Source organism: Sander vitreus, chromosome 22, assembly GCF_031162955.1.
Source record: "Sander vitreus isolate 19-12246 chromosome 22, sanVit1, whole genome shotgun sequence".
Lineage (NCBI taxonomy): Eukaryota > Metazoa > Chordata > Actinopteri > Perciformes > Percidae > Sander > Sander vitreus.
The window spans coordinates 10,120,868-10,145,692 of NC_135876.1; the positions used below are offsets into that span (position 1 = coordinate 10,120,868).

Genomic DNA, 24,825 nt, shown 5'->3' on the forward strand with positions numbered 1-24,825 from the left:
TCACACACACACTCGCTCGCGCTCTCTCTCTCTCTCTCTCTCTCACACTCACTCACACACACACACTTATATTTCTTCTTGATTGAGCCTTTTGAGTTTGCAACCAATTAAACAAAGTGTGACTTTCAGTACTGGGCATGTGTAATCTAACACTTTATTGACCTCTGTAAGGAAATTCTCTTCTCACCTGTATATCTCCATTGAAAGGTCAAAATGCATGGTCAGCAGACAGAACATCAGCGCTGGATTCTTGCTCCAGGGCACTTTGACTCTGGGCCCAAGGTTGAAGGACGGTGTCTCTAATCACTTTGCAGCCCTGCAGCTGACAACTCATTTATCTCAGGATGAGAATTTGGTCATAATTTTGTGGACATTTAGACTCATAATAAAACAATGGATTTTATGCATCTTACATTATACAGAACAAAATTAGAAACATGTTTTTGTATATTTTAAATATGATAAACAGTGAATAGCGCTGAACAGCACAGATCTCTTGGGCAATGATTATCTGGACTACATTTTTTCCATTATCAACTCAGTTGCACAGTGATAGTCATGAAGGGGGTGTCTGCATGAAACACAGCATAATACAAACAAAGATTACTATGCAACCACCTACTGTTACACAATAATGTAAATTGCTACAAAACATCTCAACATAATATCCTTGAATGGCCCAACGGAGGAAGGACCAGGTGTGAGCTTCATCACATCATCATTTAGAGTGAATGGAAACTGGCATTCACGTGAATGACACAAACACAGGATAGATCTAAATGAATAGGACAGCCGAGGCACAGTGAAGACTGCTGTTTGTTTTCTGTCTAGCAGTGGTATCCTTTTTTCAGGACTCCTAATCAAACATGCCTAAGGCCACTGGATGGATAAACACACAGACTTTGGCAACATTTCAACACACACACACACACACACACACACACACACACACACACACACACACACACACACACACACACACACACACACACACACACACACACACACACACACACACACACACACACACACACACACACACACACACACACACACACACACACACACACACACACACACACACACACACACACACACACACACACAGAGAGAGAGAGAGAGAAACGTCTCAGTTTGTTTTAATGTAAAAAGAGTGTTACCCACACACATGGTTGGCAAATTATGGCAGTTGACATTTTTGATGTAGAGAGGAGCAAATGTCTCCATATTCCCCAAAATGTCAACACATGACACATTTTTCATGAATTGGGGCAGTCAGATATAAATTACCAATATACTATGAAAAAAAGCAACTTTCATCAAGACAATGATTATTTAAAACAAAGTTTTTTTTCTGTCTTTCTGGCACATGCGGAGGTAAATATGCCTCTTTTTTTTATCAGTATGTATTTTTTCTTTTAGGGTGATGGTGGGACAAACATTCATGTCAGACATGACAGAAAAGCTTGTCGCTCTGTACTCTTTCTTTACAACATTTCACTTGTTTCCAACCACACTTAAGTGTACAAGTCATTTCCAGTGCAAAAGTGTGCGATTTGGTTTGCTAAGGCGCTGGTTCCCTTTAAAGAGTCCTCAGTGTTGTCCTCCATGTTGGGAATGTTTCTGTGGGGCTCTGAAGCATTGCTTTCAAAGAGCCCACTAACATTGATCCCCTTGTAAAAAATAGTTACAGTTCCTTCAGTTTGCTGCAGAGAGTTTGAGTAATTTAAGCCAGTGGTGTACTGGTAGATAGAGATGTTACACAGCAACTCCATCACTGATCCTGGATTAATCCTTGGCTCAATGTTGGTGGTGAAGAGGCTCGTAGCTCAGGCTCGTAGCTCGGGCACGTGCTTCAGCATACCTGCTGAGACAGGTGGGCCAAATCTACATCTGAACAGACAGTCAGCCAGTGCAGGACTTCCGCTACGCCCGTGGGTGCTTCCTATACGTTTTGTGAGAGAAATCTGACTTTCTTTCCTGTCAGCAGCCAGCTCTTAAGGTCCATGATGGAAGGAAGCTTCATTTTATCTTTTTGTTTACTGTAAATATTCAAGAAGATGCCAAAGACTACCAGAAGGCCGCCCCAGATGTACCTGATGAGGGAGAGATTAGATATTTTAAAAGTGGACTCTGAAGTGCAAACAAGGGCAGGAAGTGGAGCAACTAGAGGGTCACGGAAAGATAGAGAACACTGTATGATAATAAAATCCTTAAAAAGTGTAAACTGCAGCCATGAAAGAGACTTTGAATCCAGCAATGGTGGAGGGCAAAAACCAGCTGGAGGGTAAATGAAGTTGGTGAAAGATACACAAAAGTTTTTTTATGCCTCGTCTGTGTGTGTAGAAAGTTACGACACAGAGCGAGAGAGCAGAAAACGAGACACCTTTGACAGCACAGAGAAAGTTGAAGGGTGAGGGACAAGGAGAAAGAGCAGTGGATTAGCCAAGTTCTGAAAATGGACTACGGACATGAAAACCAGGGGCAGGGGGGAGCCAAGTCAAGGTTTATTAGTCAAAGGCCAGTGTAGAATTACTTTTAACAAGAAGAAAAACTGATCAAAGTCAAAAGGTGACCGTACTTACTGAAAAGTGAAAGGTTTTGCGAAGAACATGAAGGAAAGTACAATAGTCATGGCCTTTCTCCCGGTGGTCACTGCGAAGGAGTTAAAACACATTTATGGTTTTACTTCATTACAAATAAGAAACAAAAGCTCAACACATGTAACTTTCAAACATGTTCAAAGAGACATTTCTAGTCTGTTGTAAATGTGTTTTTTAAAATATATATTGTGAATTATGACAAAATATTCTGTCTAAACTAAAATTACGAACTGGTCAGATTAGCCCAGAGTAAAGAGAGGAGAAGGTTTGACAAACTGCAGTTCTGACCTGTCACTGCGACCAGGGCACCAAAGAGCTTGATCAAGGCCAGCACGAAGGAGATGCCAAAATAACCCGTAAGAGAGAACAAGAACGCATAACCGTACGTCTTCACGGGATGCTGCGAGGGAGGAGAGGATAAAAAAAAATGATTTTACTAATTTGATACAGAAACATTACTGAGAACTGTATCCTCCTGATGCTGCATTAACATCGGGACTTACTAACAGTAAGCAAATAAAGTGCATCTTGTAAGTTTATACAGCCTGAATTAAAAAGCAGCAGCCTGTCACATTTCAGAAGGTTATAGAGGAACACAAGACACACGTTAGTATACTATACATAAGAACTGATTGATCTACATCTTAAAAAGAACATTTGACCTTGGCGATATGTCTGCAATTTAAAGTATCTAGTCTTGTCTTACGGTGTGTTCACACCGAACTTACTCGCGAGTTTGACCGCCGGTTGGGAATAGTTTTTTAATTTTTTTATTTCTTCCAATAGCGGTGCTAAAACGATACTTTTAAAACGGTGCCGGGGCCTTTACAGATACTAAAATAAATAAAGAATAATAAATTAAAAAAGAGCACAAAACGACAGTCGGCAACATTAAAGAAGGGCTTTGTTATTGCTAAGGCGATATGGTCAAATTTAAATAATTTATTTAAAATGTAATAACTTATTTCACCAGTCAATTGCTGTTAAACAAGAAGAAGAAGAACCATAGGTGGAAGTAGAGTACTTTGCACTAACTTTAACTTAAATGCACCATGAGTTTACAAAGTGCAATTGAATGCATCATTAAGTCCCATCCGTGTTGTTTCTCCCTCATCTCTGACTGCGTCAGTGGGGTCATTGAAAGGTGGAGCTAAGCTACACTGTGCCTTTAGCTGCAGACTGTTGCACGTCCCGGTGTTGGAATCCTTTTGAGTGAAATACAGCCACACTTAAGACTGTATAGCTCTGAGCATTTTGACCGTGTTTAAGCTAGTTACGAGCTAACTGTAGGCTAACGTTACCTGCTACTAAGTGTGTTGATAACTTGTGTCACATGTAGTGATGCTTCTGTTGTCTGTACATACGTTTCGGAGCACCAGAGAACAGCGCAGACATTTAAGTGGCACCGAAATGAGGCACAGATATCTGCGTTGCCATTTGGTCAGGTAAATACCGGTTGTATATATCGGTACCCAACCCTTGGAATCACGTTGGGATAATTTCTGTTTATTTGCATTACTTGCGCGAGACACACTAGAGCTGTAGGCACCAATAAGGTTTATTTCTGTCTTCAACCATGGCCGAAATAAGCACTATTGCTGCCTTGTACCTGTTGTGGAAGTCCTAGATACATTGGAAAACACAATGTCATCGTGACTGGATTAATAACATAATCTGTAAGGGCACACGGCTCTGTGAATTTCCCCGCCTTCTCCAGGAAGTAACGTTATGTCTGGATGACCGCTTTTAGCGCCACTGGAGGTACAGATTTTGCTATGATTCGATTACAATAAACCGATCAAAAGTATTCCAAAATAACAACACTGTGATGCCGATTTGTAAAAAGTCTTCAAATTCATGCTTTGTCAGGTCTGTCCATAAGACGCCAAGCAAACAGCTTTTAAAATTCATGTTTTCTGAATGGAGTTCAATTCAATCAGGCCTGTGCTATGCAGGACAATCTCAAAGTTGAGAGGCTTTGGCGACACAGTGGCACAAGAATTTCTTGTTCGAGTTCGCGTCTTGCTTTGACTTTGTATGTAATCGTGCGAAACGCTCGCTTCGTGTGTGAACACACCGTTAAGGTATACTCACTTCTGAGCAGAATGCCACTGCTGGTCCCAGCCCACCCATACAGAGCAGGCCTGTCAGTATGTAGACAAAACCGATGGAGTACGAGTACAGCACCTGTCAACCCAACCCCATATGACCAGTCAGTGACATCACAAAATATATATATATATATCTCACTCTCTCACACACACACCTGGGTTTGATGACACAGTCAAGCAGACCTAAATATGCTGCACTCGTCCCGATATTGTGTGAACAGATATAGTTGCCGATAGACTTATATACGTTATTATGTAGTAGGGGTGGGAGAAAAAAAAATGACACAGCATAGTATTGCGATATTTTCCGTGGCAATACTGTATCGATACATTGTCATCTTTTATTATATAAATTGAACATTAGAATTTAACTTTTTGGTACTATAAAATGAATTGATTTTTCAGTCCACTATATGGTACAGTTAAGCTTTGTTTGTTTTCTTTTTCCTTCTGGTGAGGTCAGCAGGGGTGACCGTGTCAGCGTGAAAGATACAACGCTTTCCTTTTGGGGGCATGATTTGAAGTTGGAAAAAAAGGTAATAAATTGCAATACATCGCAGAATACCGCAATATGTTTAGAATCGCAATAATATCATATTGTGACATAAGTATTGTGATAACATCGTACTGTGGGGCCTCTGGTGATTCTCATCCCTATTATGTAGGTATATATACACTTTTTTAAAGTTAGATAAACAGGGTGTACCATTTCAGAGTTGGAGCCATTATGGAGTTTCATTGCTTTCTCTTGCACGTTTCCAATGGCGGCGTCAGCGCAAAGTGCCAGGGAGATGAGGAGAACACCTACATCCACACAAACATAAACACACAAAGCTAAGAACATGGATATCTGACGAATGATGTACTTTTGAGCTAGTGGGTTTGCATTTGGCAAAATACATCGCCATACTTCATATACAATGCCACAGAAAGGCTATCATTTATATATTATATAGAGATATAACCTGTGACGTTGAAGTTGGGGGCCACTTTGCTGTCAGCTAGCGTAAACCAGATGAGTCCCAGGCTCATGCAGAGAGCAGCAGACACATCAGCAAGATTATAGCGTTTACCTGGGACACAAACACATAGCAATTGAACTATGTGGAACGTCAATCTGAAATTCTGAAATCAAAAATCAGAAACCTAAACTTTTGAAATCTCGTATGAGGACCAACCTCACAAAAGGAAAACAAGAAAAATAAGTTTTAGAGATTAACTGGTAAAACTTCCAAACATTTTTCAACATCACAAACACAGACACACCAAACTGAGCCATTGCACGGGAAGAGTACCTCCCCTCGAGCACGGCTAACAGGGAAATCTTCAAAAGATGACCCGCCTCTTTTTAAATAAAAGTTGACATTGCCCAAGTTTTTAAAATGGGCATTCTTGACAATTCAAAGTTTCTGAGGTTGTGCACGTAACAATGCGTCAAAAACAAAAGAAGCTTTGTGAAAAAGGAAAAGTTTGGGAAAAAAAACAACAGGATGAAGGAGTCTTCCAAAAACAGTCTGATGGATAGATGCCTTGAGGTTGACAAGGGGACGCAGCATCAGGTCGACCGTGGTCGGCTTTGATTCCCTGTCTCGCCTTTGAAGGGCCTCACATCAGATGCAGCCCCACACCCCTGCCTTCATCCATCCCTCTCTCCCACTTTCTTTCCTCTTTGCATTCTAAGTGAATACATTCTGTTTTCCACCCGACCCCTTGAGGGACCCTGGTCCTCACATCTATCCATCCAGAGAGAGACACAAGAAGGCAAAACATGAACAAAACCCTGTCTGACGTTGAGGACACAGAACCTTGAGTGGGTCGGTGTGAGGATGAAAGGACAGACAGAACCAGTACAGCCGACCGGGCTCTGACAATCAAAAACAACAGAGAGATTAAAAAAAGGAGATACTCAAGGTTGAAAGGTAGCCATCGCTTCAAAGGAAACATGCAAGATGACTGAAATGAGGTGTAAAATGTACCTTCTCCAAAATCCACCTCTCCTGACTGATGACTATAGTTAAATTATTTTAAGTTCAATAAGGTAAACATGTATTTTCCTTTAACGCTCCTGTTTTCCTCGGGTCAAATTGGACCCATTGTCAAAAATATCAGAAATATGGGGTTTTTCAACCATATTGCCCAAAAATAACATGGATCATTCCATAAAAGCGCTTTTGACAAGTCAAATGAATGATCAGTTCACTACTTTAATTGAATTATGGGTGTTTTATTCAATTTTAAAGCCTTTGAAAAGTCTGTGATTGATGTTGATGGATATCAACATCCTCTGATCTTAACTATTAGTAAAATAATTCATGATTTCAGCTTTTTTCAACACAAATGGTAGGTATAATTTCATATAACTGAGGTTTATTGACCATGTATTCAAGTGTAATACTAGAGGTAATAAGATGGTGTCATCTTAACAACTGAGAAAGTTAATTTTCAATTTTGACCCACGAGGACAACACAAGGGTTAAGTAAATTGAAACCTTTATTTTAGAGATTCCTTTATCTTCTGAATAAAAATGCCAATGATTTAGTATGCTTTACAGTTTTTAAGGTCTGAAAGAAAAAATAAATTCCTGATTTCAATTCTTCATCATTTTTATTTTTTTTAACTGCTCAAGGCCCAATAGTTGCGTATTTGATGAATTCACAATTATAATTCAAGAGTTTGTCTTACTGATTCTAAATTCTAAATAGCGGCGTTCGTCAACTGATCACAATTAAAAATCTAGGTCTGGTGATATTTCGGAACGCTGGACTTGAACATCCTGACAGTTAATCAAAGCCGCTGATTCAGGTTGAAGCTTTTCAACGAAGCCAACTCAGAGTTAACGCGCTGATCGACGAGCCTCTAGCCCTGTCAAGTCCAGATCAAGAGAGAGAGCTGCACTATTCACAGCTACAGAGCAGCACATATTAAATCACATACAGTAGTATGAGGGATCAAAATGTTGTAAGAAAAAAAAAAAAAAAAACTAAAAACCCCAGCATGTAAATATGTATTCGCATCTGTAAGGTCTGTGTAAATACATGTACAGTAGAATCAGCGTACCTTGTATAAACACTCCTCCAATCATGACCGGGATGAGTTTACAGCACTTGAAGATGACCTGTGTAGGGTAGTTCAAGTAGCCCAGAGAGGTATTAGACAGGCCCATAGTGCCCACTGTTAGAAATGCTATGATCATGTAGGTCTTCCCTGGTATCCTGGAAGACAAGAACATATTAAGTAGTTGAGAAACAGATTTCCATGTTAAACTGATGTGTTGCTTCAGATGATTTAACAAAAAGAGGTCACCCCTACTTCTTCCAAAAAACATCAGCTTAAAAGGCAGGGTTGGTAACTATTTCCAATGTTCACTTTTTATATATTGTTTGAAATGGTCTTTACACCGCGACAGCAATAACTAACCTATGGGCTCCGAAAAAGGAGCGAAAAAGATCTGTCATCTGTAGCTGCTGTAATCCTGTGAAAACGCCCACCAATCACTGCCTCGCGGTACGCTTGGAAAGAACCAATGAAATTCCTCCATGCCCCGCTGAGGGTACTTTACCCCTCCTATGTACGAGCCTGAGCTCAGCCGCATTTGGGGGGGGGTTAGCAGGGTTTCTGCAGGTTTAACCAAGTCAAATTTAAGTCTTTTTAAGACCATTATGAGGGAAATTTAAGATTATTTAAGACATAAAAAAAGAAAAACGTACAAAGGAAATACAGAGTCACAGAAGTAAATGAATGTCTTGAAACTGAACTAAAGCGACACAGAGGTTAGCTTACGGGAGCTACGGAGCTGCTGTGTGGGAATAAAATCTGTTTTATGTCAGTGGTACAATCCGTTGCATGTTGGTTTCATTTGTAGTCGTTATACAGTGAATTATATTTGGACTAGCGAAAAAAAGAACTGCATCACCACAGAAACAAAAACATTGTAAAGCTGCGGAAGCATTAGAGGTAGGGTTACACGGACCTAGGTAAATTAAGACCAGTTTTAAATTATTTGAGACGTAGAACACAATACTTCAGTGAATTTAAGACTTTTTAAGGCCTAAGATTTTGATTTTAAAATGTTAGACTTTTTTAGACTTCTTAAGACCCCGTCTAAACCCTGGGTTAGGATGAGGAGGAGATGCTACTAAATCCTGCTAGCTTTTCAACATTACCAACTCTGCCTTTGAGATGGGGTATACATGTTAAATGAATACTGTTTTAATGTGAATTATAGTGAGTAAAGTCTGTCATCCAGGAGCAGGAGATTATTTACCTTCTGCGTTTGTCCTGTGTGAGCTGAAGCTCCACTAGACCAAACATGGAGTAGAAGCCAAACTGGACCAGAGTGAGGTACCAACCAAAAGGCTTGAATCCTTCCACGGAAAATATCAACTCCTGGATGGAAGGCCAAATAAATAATCAAAAAGCAGGTAATAATAGCCTTCTGAAGTCCATCTTGTGAAATACGAACTTTGTTTACATGTCTTCTGTTTTGCCATCTGTACCAGCATTCTTTTTTCCAATTGCACAGACAGGAACACAGCTACATTTAATAAAGCAGTGCATGTAAAAGAAAAAAAACTTGTGCATCGGAACATGCTAATAGTCACAGAGCTTCACAACAGCACTTCCCCTACACTGCAACAACCATGTGTGTGTGCTCAAGTGCATCTCTCAGATTGTGTCTTTCTTCCTGTGTTACCTGCAGGTATCCATAGATGAGGTAAAAGAGGAAGACTCCAGCCACGCAGATCAAGAACTGTGTGGGGGTACTGAAGCTGCTCAGGTTGATTCCCAGGACCCGCAGCTCCTCCACAGACTTTATGTGGGGCGACATCACCTCCGTAGATGACGGGATGGAGATTGAAAGGTGCTTCCGTGAACTGTTGTAGCTCACCAGGCCATATTTGGCACTCATTGTGTCTGTGGCTGCTGGGACCTGTAGGAACATACAGATTGATTTAGGCAATAATCACATAGGATATTATTTTCTCCTGATTTAGTGTTAAGCACAGCCTGAAGTTGTGGTAGGAACAACGGAAAAGCTCGAAGACGCATTAGGGCATTCTTTCAATTTCAAAGTTGTACTGTCATATGCACACAGTAAGGAAACGTGTTTCCCTGTACAATGAAATTCTTCCTTTTCTGTCCACAGAATGCCAAGCAATGTAAACTACAATATATACTACAAATATACAAAATAAAACAATTTTAAAAGGCAGCAGGTGAAAAATAAAGCAACAATAATAATAAACAGTGTGAATGTAAAAAGTGCAAGGTATGCATGTGCAAACTGAAAAGAAAAGAAAGAAAAAAAAAGTATACATCTTGGGTTGGTAACTATCTTGTTGATCAGCAAGATAGATAGACCTTTGTATGCAGTACAGTAACTAACATTAGGTAACTTGCTTGATATAAAAAAAGTGGTAAACGTGTAAATAAAAAATGGACGGGACAAACTTGCCCAGAGATAAGCTCTTATTATCTCATCTAAGATCTATGCCAAGATATTGACCGTTCACAATCACCATATAACCAAATAGCCATAGTGACAGTGACCAGTTCAACTTGTTGCAACAATCAGATAATGGTGACAAGGTATAGGGTGGTGATGACGCAGTGGATATGACACATGCCTTTGGTGTGGGAGATCAGGGTTCGATTCCCACTGTGATACATCAACCAATGTGTCCCTAGTTGCTCCAGAGGCGTGACATATAGTCTATAAAGAAGTGAACATTCAGTAATCCAGTCGATCTCTGTGACACTGGAAACATTATCAAACAACTTTGGAGAAGCATGCAGACCTTCAGAGCACCCATTTGTATTTATGCTCAGACTGCTGCTCCATTTTAACAGTGATTACAGTTATTACATACGTCATGCAACGTTATAGGTCAAAAGCATGTTATTTTTCATTCTAACGTTAAAATATGACTTATGCTCCATCATTTTTAATATGACTAATCACAGCCCTTATTAGTTTAGGACCTTAACCCCGCTGCATCACATTCAACTAAACATCCACCGATTTGTAGTAACGGTTATGACAAGTTAATACATGTATGATGTGTTTAATAAAGTATGATGGCCAGTAACGTTGGCTAACGTTAGGCTACATGAGGGCAGCCGGTGCTAGCGACTGTGATTAGCTGGCACAGATTACGCATCTAAAGACAAGCTGTAATTCCAACAATCAGTCATTTTATGAGACGATTACACTTAGCGATTTATTTGATCCCTGACTTTGGTTTCTTAGCCAAACAGGCAAGCAACAGTAGCAAACTTGTTACCTTTAACAACACTTCCGGGTTTCTTTACGTTAGCTTATCCTCTTCTTCAGAGGCGATGCCGGTGAAAATCATTTCCCTGGACGTGCCGACTTCTTCTTACGCACATTTCGAACATTTTCATATTTTTCCTTTACGATGTCAAAGAGCTAAAACACGTTGAGATGCGCGTTAGCCTTAAACGCTGCATGCATTTTGAAGAAGCAGCCAACAACTTCCGCTCTGCTGCGAGCCTGCGACCTCTGAACTGCGACGCTATTGGTCTACGTAGCCACACACTATAGCACATCACCACCCGGCCAAGTAAACAGGATACACTTGAATTCGGTCTTAAATATGTAAAATGATCTTATCCTGCGCCATGAACAGTGGAACAGGACGTTCAGAAAACGAGTTCACGCTTTTAGTTAAAGTAAAACGACGCAGACTTACCTGTTTTGAAGAATCCATCTTTAGATAGGTGAGTTTGCTGCCTCCCGTCACCACCACTGTCACCACCGTCACCACCGTCACCACCACCGTGCACCTAAACACATGCACGTTCGTTTGTCCGCTTTAGCAACATAGTTCCTTCCTGTGATAATCATTTTTTTCTTAACTTCAAATATTCATTTGAGTATATCAATTAATTGATCATATCCTATTTCAATGGTCCAGTTAATATTTTTAAAGGACCATTTAATGGACAGTGATGTGAACTATGACTTTCCACAGCCTAAGTACTTTACTTAAGTATTTCAACGTTGTTACTTTCTATTTATATTCTACTACATTTGAAAGGGAAACGTTTTTACTTTTTATTAAACTACCTTTATTTGACAACTAGTAGTCGTAATTACTTTAGTTTGCAGATGAAGGCAAACATGTATTTATTATTTCTAACTTATAGGCATTAAAACACCAACATGTATGTATGAAATTAGCTCCATCTGGAACAGCCACATGCTTTTATGTTTGATAGTTTACACTTTCTTGCTAATACATCTGTACTTTTACTCTTTTTTGAATGCAGGATTTGAACTTGTAATGGAGTATTTCTTACATTGTGGTATTGCTACGCACTACTCAATAAACAGTCTGAGTGCTTCTTGCACCACTTAATACATGTTTATGTGAACCACAGCCATATTTACCTGTTAATAATGAAATGGAAAATGTGTTGAGAAGTTGAAAGAACATATGCTGATTATTATGTTTATACTGTATTTCATCTTAATATTGTGGTTAGGTATACATTGTAGAGTAGCTCTATAGCTCACAATGATTTTCTATTGTCCACATGTCATCACTCCTCACAACTTCTCCTGCAGCCTTCCCCTTGCCTCCTTCACCTCCTCCCTCCAAACCATTCCCCTAATCCTTCCAAACCTCCTCCTTCTTCCCTCCTTTTCTCTGTCTTTCCCATCATCTCTCCTCCTTCTCCCCCAGTCGTGGCTATATATGCCATTCTCCCCCTAAATTTCTTTCTCTTCTTATTGCATTATTCCCCTACTCTTCTGTTCTGACTCTGTCTCTCGGCCATCTCATATCCCTGTCTCTCCCTCTTTGGCTTCCCAAGCATAAGGCATGAAACTCTCTTTTGCCCCTTCATTCCTCTCCTCCCTCTTCTAGCTTTTCTTTCTCCTTGCGGTCCAATCTTAAATCCCTCCCTCTGCCAGCCTTGTTTCTTTCTCTCTCCCCCTCTCTCTTCCCCTGTCCTCTTTCCCCAGCCAGAGGTTAATACACTCCAGGATGGCATTATTTCCTCCCCGGCCCCTCTGACAATATAAAAATTCAGAATGGACAGCTCAATCCCTCTTCCATCTCAGATTTGATTGTAATGGTATTGCCTCCTGTCCCTGGGAGGCCCCTGCCGCCTCGCCAACCCGGCCTTTATGACACTAAATGGCCAGGCTACAATTTTTCCATCTATTCAAAAAATTCTGTTAATAACTCATTTGGAATGAGACGTCTGCACTCCCTGGGCCGTCTGCGGCCAGGTCTCTAACCCCTCTGCTCATAGGGGTCACAATACACAGAAAAAGATGCAGGGCTGAATCACAAATGTAAAAGGTTAATTAATCTCTCTGAATTTACAATCCCCTTCCCCCATTCCCCTTGCACTCCAATTGACAGTCCCAAAGAGACAAAAATGTCATATTTACAACCTCGCATAGAGAAAGTGCTCAGCGTGGCACTGCCGTTGAGCGCAGGCGCAGGCCCCGTCCGAACCACTTTCCCCTTCTCCCCCGTCCAACTTTACAAGTGTACCCATTCATCATGCGTGATGGATTTATGTAATAAAACCCATTTCCTTTTCCCATACGATCCTATTAAATAATAAAATAATTATTTATTGATTATTCAAAAAGGTACATATGCGCAGGTAATGGCTTTGTACCACACCACTGGACCTGCAATAAATAAAGCAGGCAGAGAGAAGGCTTGAGAGAGACAGAGCGAAATAAAGCAGAGAGAGAGAGAGAGAGGGGGGGGAGAAATGAAGGGGAATGAAATGACTTTTGAACCAGTGAAATCTGGATCCAATATGGCCTCTTGCAGCGTGGATCAGGAAGGACATTATTCAATCTTCAGGAGGCTCATATGGGAGCGCGACCTATGAATGGTTTTGATATACTATATGGACGATAGAAATGAAAATAGACAACTGGGTGAGTGTCCTGCACAGGGTTTGTGTCTCAGATTTTAACATTTGTTGAATTTACACTCGTCATCATCAAACCACAATATCGGTTCATTAAAATAAAATGAAGGATGATATACATTTACCCAAGTATATTATATACAATACACAAGTTTTACTTTAAAACGGGGGGTTAAAGAATATCTACTGACAACATTTTCACATGATCAACCAAGACTGATAGAACACCCGATGAAGCACATAATAAAAAGGTTTTCACCTCCATTTCCTCGTCATTATTCAAGTTCTGGTTAGTGTAGAGATGAGACTCAGGAAATACTAGCATTACCTCTTTTAATCATTAACAGGCGTCTAACCTGTTTGTTTTGGAGCTTTTCGTTACAGAACAGGACGTCTTGGGGTTTTGTAAACTGTCCAGCAAGGCCCTGGTGATAACATTACTGTTTTGTCTTCTTTAAGATAAACACCCACTCCCTTGTAACAATCCGCCATATTATTTATTCAATATTAGTATCATAAAAAGCCCCCTAACCCCAGCAGTGGATCATTTCAAAAAGAGACACTTTACTGTCAGCCAGATATTACATTGAGGGCTTCTTAATAACCCATTTGTGTTTGGTCTTATCCTCGGCTAAAGTGCACTCGCTCTCCGTTGTCTTTTTTTCTGGGCTTGTCTCAAGCCTCCTGCATGCTACGGAAAACAGATGCTATCTCGGCTATATTACTTCTCAAAGCACTCATATCCTCTCCCATGTTATTTTCTTTGATCTGCTAGGCTTGCTGCTCTTACATTTTTCTTCCCCCCCCTCGTCTCATGTCCTCCCCTCCTCCAACCCCCCCCTCTCCCTCTCTATCCTCCCTGCCAGTGACCAAAGAGCAGACACAGACCTGCCAGGCCGGTTGACGGTGGCTGCGGACGTTTGAAATTCAGATCATCTGTTCTCTGTCATCAGGGGGCAAGAGGTGCATGGTGGGTCGGACCTCTTACAGTCGCCATTTAATGTGCCTTTACCATCAGAGGAGGGCTCCATATCAGGGTTGAGGGTCTATTTACATTCCGTGAGCAGTCAATTCAATTTACAAACAAACCTTTCAGTGAACTACAAGCCAACCTAGCGGTTAGTCGACTGCTAATGGTTTTGCAAATGGGGATACGTGCATTCGCACACACAAACACACACACACACACACACACACACACACACACACACACACACACACACACACACACACACACACACACACACACACACACACACACAGAAAAGTGTATCCGCACACAGGTTATAAGCAGTGACAACAAACTGCATAGGTGGCACTGAGGGCAGGCACAGGAGACCGGGGAGTCTTTGACTTTCTTATGAGCAGCCAGGAGGGGGAAGCATCTCTCTTTGCAAATGGGCTCAAAGAAAAGGAAAGAAAAAGTAATTAAACAAACAATTTACCAGCAATTGTGTGTCTGCTTATCCAATCTACCATACTCGCTTTTTGCACTAATACATATAGACAGGGAGGGGGGTGGGGGGGGGGATTGGTTGTTGTCTCCTCAGAGTGACGGTAAATGACACGCATGTTTCATTGCCCATTCATTTAACCTGCGCTGTGCTTATGAAGAGAAAGGGATTGAGAAACAAATTACGTAGTCTCATTTAATAAGGAGTTTTGCTGTGAGCAATAATTCTGTTTTTTTTTCTCATAACCTTTAACTACTTAATGGATTTGAGAAGCTATTACCTTTCAAGATTTCTGTTTTTTAATTATTTGGAGTATTGTCCCAGATATGAACTGTCAATCACACACCAGGATTAATGCTGTGGTTTATGTCTGAATATTATTTACTCATGGATTGAAGCTTAAGGAGTTCTCTCTGTTGACAGATTTGCAAAAAACAACAAAATTGTGCAATATGCAAAACTCTGTGGCCCATTTAGCTTTTCGCATGCATTTAGCCTTATGCACCCAATAACTAAACATAGCCTCATCTTAAATCCACGAGAGGCAGTTATTTACATAGATATTAACATTATATTTATGATAATGGCAAGCCATGGTAAATCTCAGAGTAATATTCGAAATATGCTTATGTGAATCTTGGATCAAATTATAATGAGTCAGTTTTAATATGTACAAAACTCAATTTTTAGTTTTTCTCCTTTGGCGTTTATACTGTAGGTGTGCATGTGTGAAAATGTAACCCGGAATGTGTGTGTGTGTGTGTGTGTGTATGTATGCACTCCACAGAACAGGACCTACCTCTCACCTTGATCACGTTTAGGCAACACTGTGAAAGTGGCAGACAGAGTTTGTTTAGTTTCCCCTGGAGGACATCGCAGTCCTCTGCCAACAGACCAACCCACGTGCTGTGACATCAGGCCCGACTGTGTGTATATGAATATCGCCTTAAATACATGAGCCATGTGAGGTACGCTTGATTTATTTTGACACTCACAGGACCACGAGGGCATGTGTCCTGATCTTAAATCAGTGCTGCTTGTACAACGGCAGGCTGCATACCTGAGCAAAATTATATATTTTTTATACTTAAATGGATCAATATATATATATATATATATATATATATATATATATATATATATATATATGTATATATATATATATATATACATATATATATATATATATATATATATGTATATATATATATATATATGTATATATATATATATACATATATATATATATATATATATATGTATATATATATGTATGTATATATATATATATGTATGTGTATATATATGTGTATATATATGTATATATATATATATATATGTATATATATATGTATATATATATATATATATATATATGTATATATATATATATATATATATATATATATATATATATATATATATATATATATATATATATATATATATATATATTAGAAGTTGATAGTTTCACTTGAGGATTTGCAAATGTCTATAGGAGGATAAATGACGCACACCTCGAGCAGTTCAAATATATAAAACCTTTATTCAAATAGATGTTTGACACGGCTCTTAGGCTGGCGTGTTGGCTCCTCAGACCCCCCCATGGCACGGGGCATGTAATCATCCTGAAAGTCTCTCTGGGTGTCTGCGCTCTCATAAAGCAGGAAAATGGATCGTGTGGCCCAGGAAGGGAAAATGAAAGAAAAGGAGAATGAAATTACAGACCTGGCTGACTGCACAAATCATGCATATCATGTTTTATGGCTTGCCAGAAGAATTCAACACCTGTGGATCACCGTAGCTATAATTGTACACGAACACACCAGGATGGGGGGGGTGGGAGGAGAGCTGTGGTTTGTGTGTCACTGAATATGGGAGTGAGAGTGTGTGCACCTCGTAGGTGTCTGTGTGTATGCAAGTTGTATGTTTTTCTTGGCGTGGCGGGGCTTCAGAGACACAGGGAAGATGTTAAAAAGAAAAGTTACGGGAACGCCTGTTGTTCACTTCTTCAGCACATCCTGGGTGAGCCGCCCACAGCCTACAGGGCTTGCTCACAGAGGCTCCATTTACCATTGTAATTACCCTGTTTATTTACCCTACCTGCTTTTGGTGGTAAAACGGGGGCCAATTCATCAGATCAGGACATTTTGGCCTTACTTGCTTTGCCATTTACTTTAATTAAACGAGGCAATCAGTGAATCATAAATCACGATCCGTGTGACCATTGGCTCTGTTTGAACCTGGCCCTCATCTTTAAAGACGATGCACCTTGTGCCAAAACGTACAATAGATACACACGTGCTACTGCAGCTCCTGAGCCTAAAAGCTAACAATTTAATTTTCAATTTCATGTGGGATTTTTCTTTCTCAATGTTCATGCAGGCATCTCTTATTAAACTTTTAACTGTACGTTTTTTTGTTGACATTTTGTTTAAAAGTATAGATGGACTTACAGGATGTATGAAAGAGGGCTTAAACCTAAACAAGATGACAGGATAGCAGATCGAAGAGTCTTCCCTCGTCTCCTCCCTCCCCTCTCCCTCATCTCCGCCGTGGATGCTGATGCTTGAGTCAAATTGATTACACCACTCCATCTGCATCATGACTGGCCTCCTCCTGTGTTTGCCGCCTCTGCCTACAGCACAGAGTTAGTGTACAATTACATATAGTTTAATATATCTGCCTGAGCACCTTTAAATAAGCATCACAAGTCCACAAGGTGATTTGTCTTCCAGCCCCATTACTCCATTGTACATCTTGATAGCCAGGGATCGCTCCTAGCTATGTTTAAGCATTAAATAGTGTATTATTATTTCACATAAATCAAGCTGAGATGTGAGGGGGGTATTCATAAATTTTGCATTTCTCACAGACAGTATTTTAAAGCCTCTCTCCCTCGCTCTCTCTCTCTCTCTGCTGCTCTGAATTTTGAAACTAAAGCAATTCTGCTCCCTACACTTGATAGTACATTAAAGATGGGCATATCATGGAGGTATATTCAAAACAACATGTAATGCAGTTTAGATTAAGTTTGAGTTGCTCTAACACATTCATCATAGCACTGTTTCCATAATAAGTACCCTCGCCTTTGCCAGTGATGCATCCGGACACATTCACCATTACCACCAAGAGGACATTGTATTGTTATTGTCATGAATAATGGGGAAAATACTAATAAAAGTCGATTTATCATAATATTTCCCCAGTTAACCGCGGCTACCGAATCCCTTATCTGTGCGCGACGATGAAAGGGTGAAATTAAATTTAAAGGTGGATGTTTGCCGTCAGCCCTTTTCTTCAAGACAAGCGCCCCCTGAACCCCCTCCCCCCCACCCCACCGCCTTGGATATTAGTCCTGTGTTTGTGCAAAACGTCTACTGAGGAAATGACTTCACTCAGGAAACTGGATGTCAGCTTTACACACGGGCAGGAGAGCTGCCAGTGTTTTAGTCAGGCCGACAACACGTTCTTTTCTCAGCTCGCTCTCCAGTTGAGAGTAAAGCTACAAAAAGTGACAAAGAAGGAAATTGGACTCGCAGTTGTTTTGGTTACTCCAAGGACACCTCGCACGTTCCTTTCTGTTTCCTGTCTTTGGCCTGGTTTGCCGATTGGCGCTGATGTACGAGTCAGGGACTATAAGGTGTGAGTTGAAACCCAGAGCTTTGTCAGAGGCTAATGGAAGTCTAAGGTTATCTTTATGAGTCAGCGATGCATTACATGGAGTTTCTGTGTGCCAGCTTGGTCCAGGATCTGGGCTTTGCGTACAAGGCCTAAAATAAAATAAAATAGTATTGTTTTATTTCTGTGTCATGCTAAACATTTGGCCCATCCCATGCTGTAATGCTCTTTGCTCTTTGTTTTTTATTTATATCTTTATTTTTAATGTAATACATACTGTGTACATATACTTATATTGTTTATACCTATACTTATATTGTTTAATATTCCATCTAGAGAATGTGTGACATGCACCAACAACACCAAAACAAATTCCTTGTATGTGTTAAAAAACGTACTTGGCAATAAAACCCATTCTGATTCTGATTCTGATTCTGATTCTGATTCTGATATGGGATTACAAGACACCACTAGCCTATTTAACAGACCAGATCTTCTGGTCTCACATATACAAATCATGTGGAGAAATACATGAATAACAGAAAACAAAACAAAAACAATACGAAAAAATATGAAAAAAGAAAAGAAAAAAAGACTAAAACAGTATAAACAAATATTTACAAATCATCTTGGTAAGAGCAAATTAATCAGCCATTTGTTGAGAATGTGCTTCTCATTTTCACTATGTTTGACAGAATTTATGAATGTACCTGAGAAAAAATAAAAAAGGTCCAGAAGTCATATTCTAAAATATGTCCAGAATGTGAACCTCAACTATCCCATCATATTTAAAAAAAAAACAAAAAAAAAACACAAGTCTTTGAAAATCACACCCAACATCAATTAGCCATCCCAAATTGTTTAAATAATGCAAAAGTCTCATAAGTTTGACTTTTGTGATTTCATGCTCACATCGCAGCCGTACACCACAATTAAACCTAATTTTCACTTTTAAAACATGCTTATCATTTCCTGCACATAATAATTATATGACCCACTGGCCCGGGGGCTTCAGTGTTGCTACAAAGTCAGGAAAAAATCTTGTAAAAGTCATTGCAAATTGGAAATTGACGAGATGCCAGGACAGTAAGTTGAGGATGGGGGGGAGGAGAAAAAAATGTCTTTGAACTAGTTTTTTCTTGCAGAAAATATCGCTTCTGGGTTGATATTCTTTCTGAAGTGTTCCGTGGCAATGAGAATTAAGAAATAAAACGCAGTGCCAAATGATTCAGTAAAAAGATGGCACACACCCACAGGTATTCTGTTCACATGACATCACCCTGTATAAAATTGACAACTTTCAATTTTTTTCTTCTTCTTTAAACTAGGTGGGTTCTCTGTGTTTATAAAAAAACAAAAACAAAAATCTCTTTGCATGAGAGACCAAGCAATCACATGAAATGAAAGTTATGCACAATATCAGCAAATGTGGTATTCGTGTGAAACATTTGGATTATACTTCATTTATGTGGTGTTAAAATACTTTGATTGATTGGTCTGTGTTTTTGTGACTCAGATCTTTCTTTGTTGTGGAGCACATCAGAGCCACATCAAGGTGCATGAGAACCAGATCTCTATCTGTCTCCACCTCTCCCTTCATTCCTTGGAAGAACGTGTCTTCTGACCCTGACATGTGCAGGCTGGCTGCATGTTTCCCTCTCACTGCACTCTCACCTCAGCTCATGAACTGGAAACTTCACTCCTGTCATCCCTCTCTCTCTCTCTCTCTCTCTCTCTCTCTCTCTCTCTCTCTCTCTCTCTCTCTCTCTCTCTCTCTCTCTCTCTCTCTCTCTCTCTCTCTCTCTCTCTCTCTCTCTCTCTCTCTCTCTCTCTCTCTCTCTCTCTCTCTCTCTCTCTCTCTCTCTCTCTCTCTCTCTCTCTCCCTCCCTCCTGATGCCTTTGCTTCCTTCGCTTACACACACACACACACACACACACACACACACACACACACACACACTGGCAACAATACCTGGGAGGATAAATGCTCAGTTAAATTGAATAAACATAATCCAGACATGCTCCATTCCAGCCCGTCTGTCATGGACAACTCACACGGTGATCCCTGATTCCATCAGTGAAGAAGGTGCGCAATCAAATGCAAAGATTAGATGTCAGCTGAGAGGCCAGTGTCAGATAAAGGATTACTCACAGCTGTCACGAGAAACCGGATTTTAATCAAACATCTGATAATCAGTGATTTTACTGAACTGGTTTCATTGCTTCCCTTGTTATCTTTTGATGACATGATACATACGTTAACACTAAACTGATTCCTCTATGTTTTATTACACATTTCAGTTTTCAAACCCGCTTAAGGAAGGTACATATTAATTCATAAAAATGATGCACTTCTTTCTCAGACTCTGGTTAGGATTGCCCCCCCCCCCTCCTCTCTCTCGATGGCCTCTCAGGTTAAAACAAAGCACACTGGGTGGGGCAGGATTTCAGTCTTTTGAAGTGAACTTGTCATAGGACTGCATCACTCGGGCTTAGTGCAATCACAGGCTCAAGATTAATTGTCTGTGGTGCACCACTTCAAACACTGCATTATGGGATGAACTTTTGCTAGGCCCGTCGTCACCTATGCACACACCTGCACATGCACACACTCTTACTATATGTTCACATTCCTGTGCGGCTATAAAAACACATGCTCCGATACACACACGCACACACACACACACACACACACACACACACACACACACACACACACACACACACACACACACACACACACACACACATGCATTCTTGATCTTGTAAATCATCAACTACTAAATGTATTTAGTTAAGAATATGTACATTTAAAGATGCAGTTGCCCACATTTACAGATAGAATAAAATAAAATGACAGTTTAAATATTTATTGACAAGTAACACCCCCCTTTCCTCTAAATACACACAAACACACACACACACACACACACACAAGCACGACTCCAAACAGACTGCAGTAACACAACATTAAGCGGTTTTCTCTTCTCTGTTATCTCCAGCTTCCTTTTTGCCCTTTGGTTAAACATTCTCTTGGCATGCATGATCTCATTTAACTTTGATTTCCTCTTTTTCCAGGACGGCATCCTTGGTGGTTCCAATTTCCAGCCCATTCCCCAATTTTCAACCCCAATGACAGACAACACACGCTTCAATGGCTGTTCAGCTAAAGGAGGGAATTGGTAAGTGATGATTTTAAATGCTGTTTAAGATTTTTTTTAAAAGAAGAGTTTACAACAGATAAGGATTTGCCCGGGTAGTGAGCAGGAAACTGGGAGATACTGGCTTCAATGTGCTGTTGCAGTAGCTGCATAGCACATGTCTGATTTATGTTATTGAGCTTTAGGAAACACCGCTGGAGACTACTGTTAAGTTGACAGAAATGTCAAAGTGTTTTTACCTCAGGTAGTTATATTAAGACAATTATTTCCTTCAGCCTGTATGTGTTTGATAAAGGGTCTATGTGGGTATTTCAAACTGAAAACAAATAAAAACTTGATTAACTCTTGGTTTTCAATGACAGAAAACTAATAGATTTTTATGAAAAAAACTATTACTTTAAATATGATATGAAAATGTTTGTACAGCACTGTAAAATTGTAAACAATTGTCATCATATAATAAGATGGTCTGGGAACTTTGTAAATTATAATTAAAGTATTATAAAGTATTATAGTTATAACTTAACTTAACTTATTATAACTTAATATATACTAAGTGTAAAGTATTATAGTGACATTAAAAAGTCCCAAAACAAAGTAGTTTTAAAAGAGAACAGCTGAGTGTGAACCACTTTGACCGATTTGATCTGGGACAACATTATAGTTTGGATAGGGCTGGAAATAAATGCAGGAATTACTAAAGTTTTTCAAGTCCTGTTGCAACATTTACTTTAATAAATTAAGGTTTTGCATATCTAATTTTGGTTGCCCCAGTTTTGTATTTTTTTCTTTCTTTTATCACACGGACCACAGTCTATGCCTCTAAATAACAATTGGAACTACCACCCTTTGACATTTATTCATTTTTTAAATAAAAAACCTAAAATAAACCAACTTAACTTTAGAAAATAAAAAATCTAAAGTTTCAGTGTCATTATAGTTTTGTGTCTTGATGGTGCCCGTCACAATATTTGTTTAATTTGTTCCTGATTAACCCCTCGGGTGTGGAGAATGTGTCCAGCATGAAGGACCTTTTTGTTGTTTGAAAAGAGCAGCTCATTGTCGAGCTTTAAGTGGTTTGTGTAATCCCCTTTAACCAATACCATGAAGCCAAAGGATTCTGAAAATCAGTTTTCAGCACATTTTGAGTAAGAGCGAACCTGGGAATTCTCTCTCTCCCGCTCCCCAACTCTGTCATGAAACAGAGCACCCCATTTCCATATCAATCGGATTAGTTCCAAGACCAGGGAAGTAGGAGTAATGTAAGTAACCGTACAAATTTAAATATAGGACATCAAAAACATTGTTAGGCAATCATTTATTTTTGAAGCAGCCCTGGCTCTCCGTGTCTCTCTGAAGATGAGATGAGAATGCATCGCTATGATTTTATTTTCATTTTATTTTGAAAGGTGCTGAACGCCGCAGTATTTAAACATTGCATGTGTACCGTGACGCCCCACTGTTCTTGTGTGCTTAACCCCCGTTTGTGAAATGAATGTGTCGCATCAAGCAACGCACTTGTGCAAAATGCAACATCAAAACAATTTCAGGTGGGTAGCGTTCACTCGAGCTGATTGTTTTTGAACATTTCTGCAGAAGCCGACCGTAAAATGATGGACTGCTGGTTTCCTGTGGTGTTGATGCCAGCTGGCACCGCACAGTTATAGTTTAACATACACTTCATAATGTATTGATACATATATATTATCACATTTACATTGTTTGGGTGTATAGAAGGAAAATAAAACATTCCAAACTTGATCAAATTACAGGTCTCATTGTTCTTCATTGTTTACAGATGTTAGAACAGCAGTAAAATGATCTGTAATCTAATAAATGACTGCAAATACAAATTGTTTAAATGTCTCAGGAGGGGGTGGTTGATTGCAGATTTATTATATATTATTATTATTATTATCAAATACTGTGTATCTTATATTTGGGAAAACTCTAAAATGAAGAGGAACAACTTAGACTTAAAAATTGTCAAATTCCCTTTTTTCCCCCCCAGTAAAATATTATAGTTAGTATTAAGAATTAGGGAACATTTATTTTGAAAGATTGAAAGAACAGCATTTTACAGTGAGGTCCATGTATGTCTGTTTGCATTTACGTGTGTGTGTGTGTGTGTGTGTGTGTGTGTGTGTGTGTGTGTGTGTGTGTGTGTGTGTGTGTGTGTGTGTGTGTGTGTGTGTGTGTGTATGTGTGAGTGAGTAACGAAAGGATTATTCAGCAGTCTGTGACTCGCTAACTGATCTGACCAGCCAGTAGCTCCCTGTCCGGATGGAGAGAAGGAGAGATGGAGAGATGGAGAGATGGATGCCTGCCTGTGCTTCCTCAGCCCTTTATGACTTAGCCCGTCTGTCTGTAATTGAAAAACTAGCTAGGCTATGTTGTCTTGGGATTTGTCCCTTTATAATGCAGCTTCAAAACAGGAAAACCAATAGTGGGAATAGACCCCGAATGTAATTAATTTCGTGGGGGCGGAGGGTTGAAGGGGGTGCTTGTGTGTGTGTGTGTGTGTGGGGGGACTATTATTGCAGGAGGAAGAATTCTAATCAGTTGCAGATTCCTTCCTGTTTGGTTAGCGTGACCGTGGCCAATTACCAGTGAACTCTGTGTTACAGTTTCACTTCCTGTGCTACCCAAAGAATGGACCGAGGCCGGCGCTGCAGAGCCCTGCCAGGATGGAGGGAGAGACACAGAGGGAGAGAGAAGCAATAGAGGGAGAAAGACAAAACTAGACACATGACGATGAGACTGTAGGAAAGTAAACAGAGCGGAGGAAGGGGGAAGAAAAAGGGAGGGTGAAATCTCGAGCCAGATCTAAGGTGCACAGACATGAAGGCACATATGTCCTTTATCCACCTAATATAGAACATGACATGTGGTTTACAAAGGAAATGAAAAGGATTTTGGACCTGACTTCTCTTGCTGCTTGAGCTGTTC

The 24,825-nt window shown here is 39.9% G+C and overlaps 1 protein-coding gene and 1 long non-coding RNA gene across 6 annotated transcripts; one reads left to right on the top strand and one right to left on the bottom strand.

Annotated features, from left to right (window-relative positions):
- Positions 1-1,122: 1,122 nt before the first annotated feature.
- Positions 1,123-11,511, bottom strand: slc35b3 (solute carrier family 35 member B3). 3 transcript variants are annotated; one of them, XM_078280598.1, is made up of 10 exons: positions 11,429-11,511; positions 9,409-9,645; positions 8,980-9,101; positions 7,773-7,927; positions 5,680-5,787; positions 5,421-5,518; positions 4,698-4,790; positions 2,892-3,003; positions 2,586-2,655; positions 1,123-2,096 (listed from the first exon to the last, which is right to left on the bottom strand). In XM_078280598.1, the coding sequence occupies exons 1-10, from the start codon at positions 11,444-11,446 to the stop codon at positions 1,946-1,948; spliced, it is 1,164 nt and encodes a 387-aa protein (XP_078136724.1). In that variant the 5' UTR covers positions 11,447-11,511; the 3' UTR covers positions 1,123-1,945. The 3 variants fall into 3 exon arrangements, with proteins under 3 accessions (XP_078136724.1, XP_078136725.1, XP_078136726.1); XM_078280599.1 differs by lacking the exon at positions 11,429-11,511 and adding an exon at positions 11,000-11,243; XM_078280600.1 differs by lacking the exon at positions 4,698-4,790.
- Positions 11,289-23,642, top strand: LOC144537142 (uncharacterized). 3 transcript variants are annotated; one of them, XR_013503824.1, is made up of 4 exons: positions 11,289-11,456; positions 14,507-14,610; positions 21,794-21,897; positions 23,473-23,642. It is a non-coding gene; the product is annotated as an uncharacterized LOC144537142 (long non-coding RNA). The 3 variants fall into 3 exon arrangements; XR_013503826.1 differs by lacking the exon at positions 14,507-14,610; XR_013503825.1 differs by lacking the exons at positions 11,289-11,456; positions 14,507-14,610 and adding an exon at positions 17,003-18,737.
- The last annotated feature ends 1,183 nt before the right edge of the window (positions 23,643-24,825 follow it).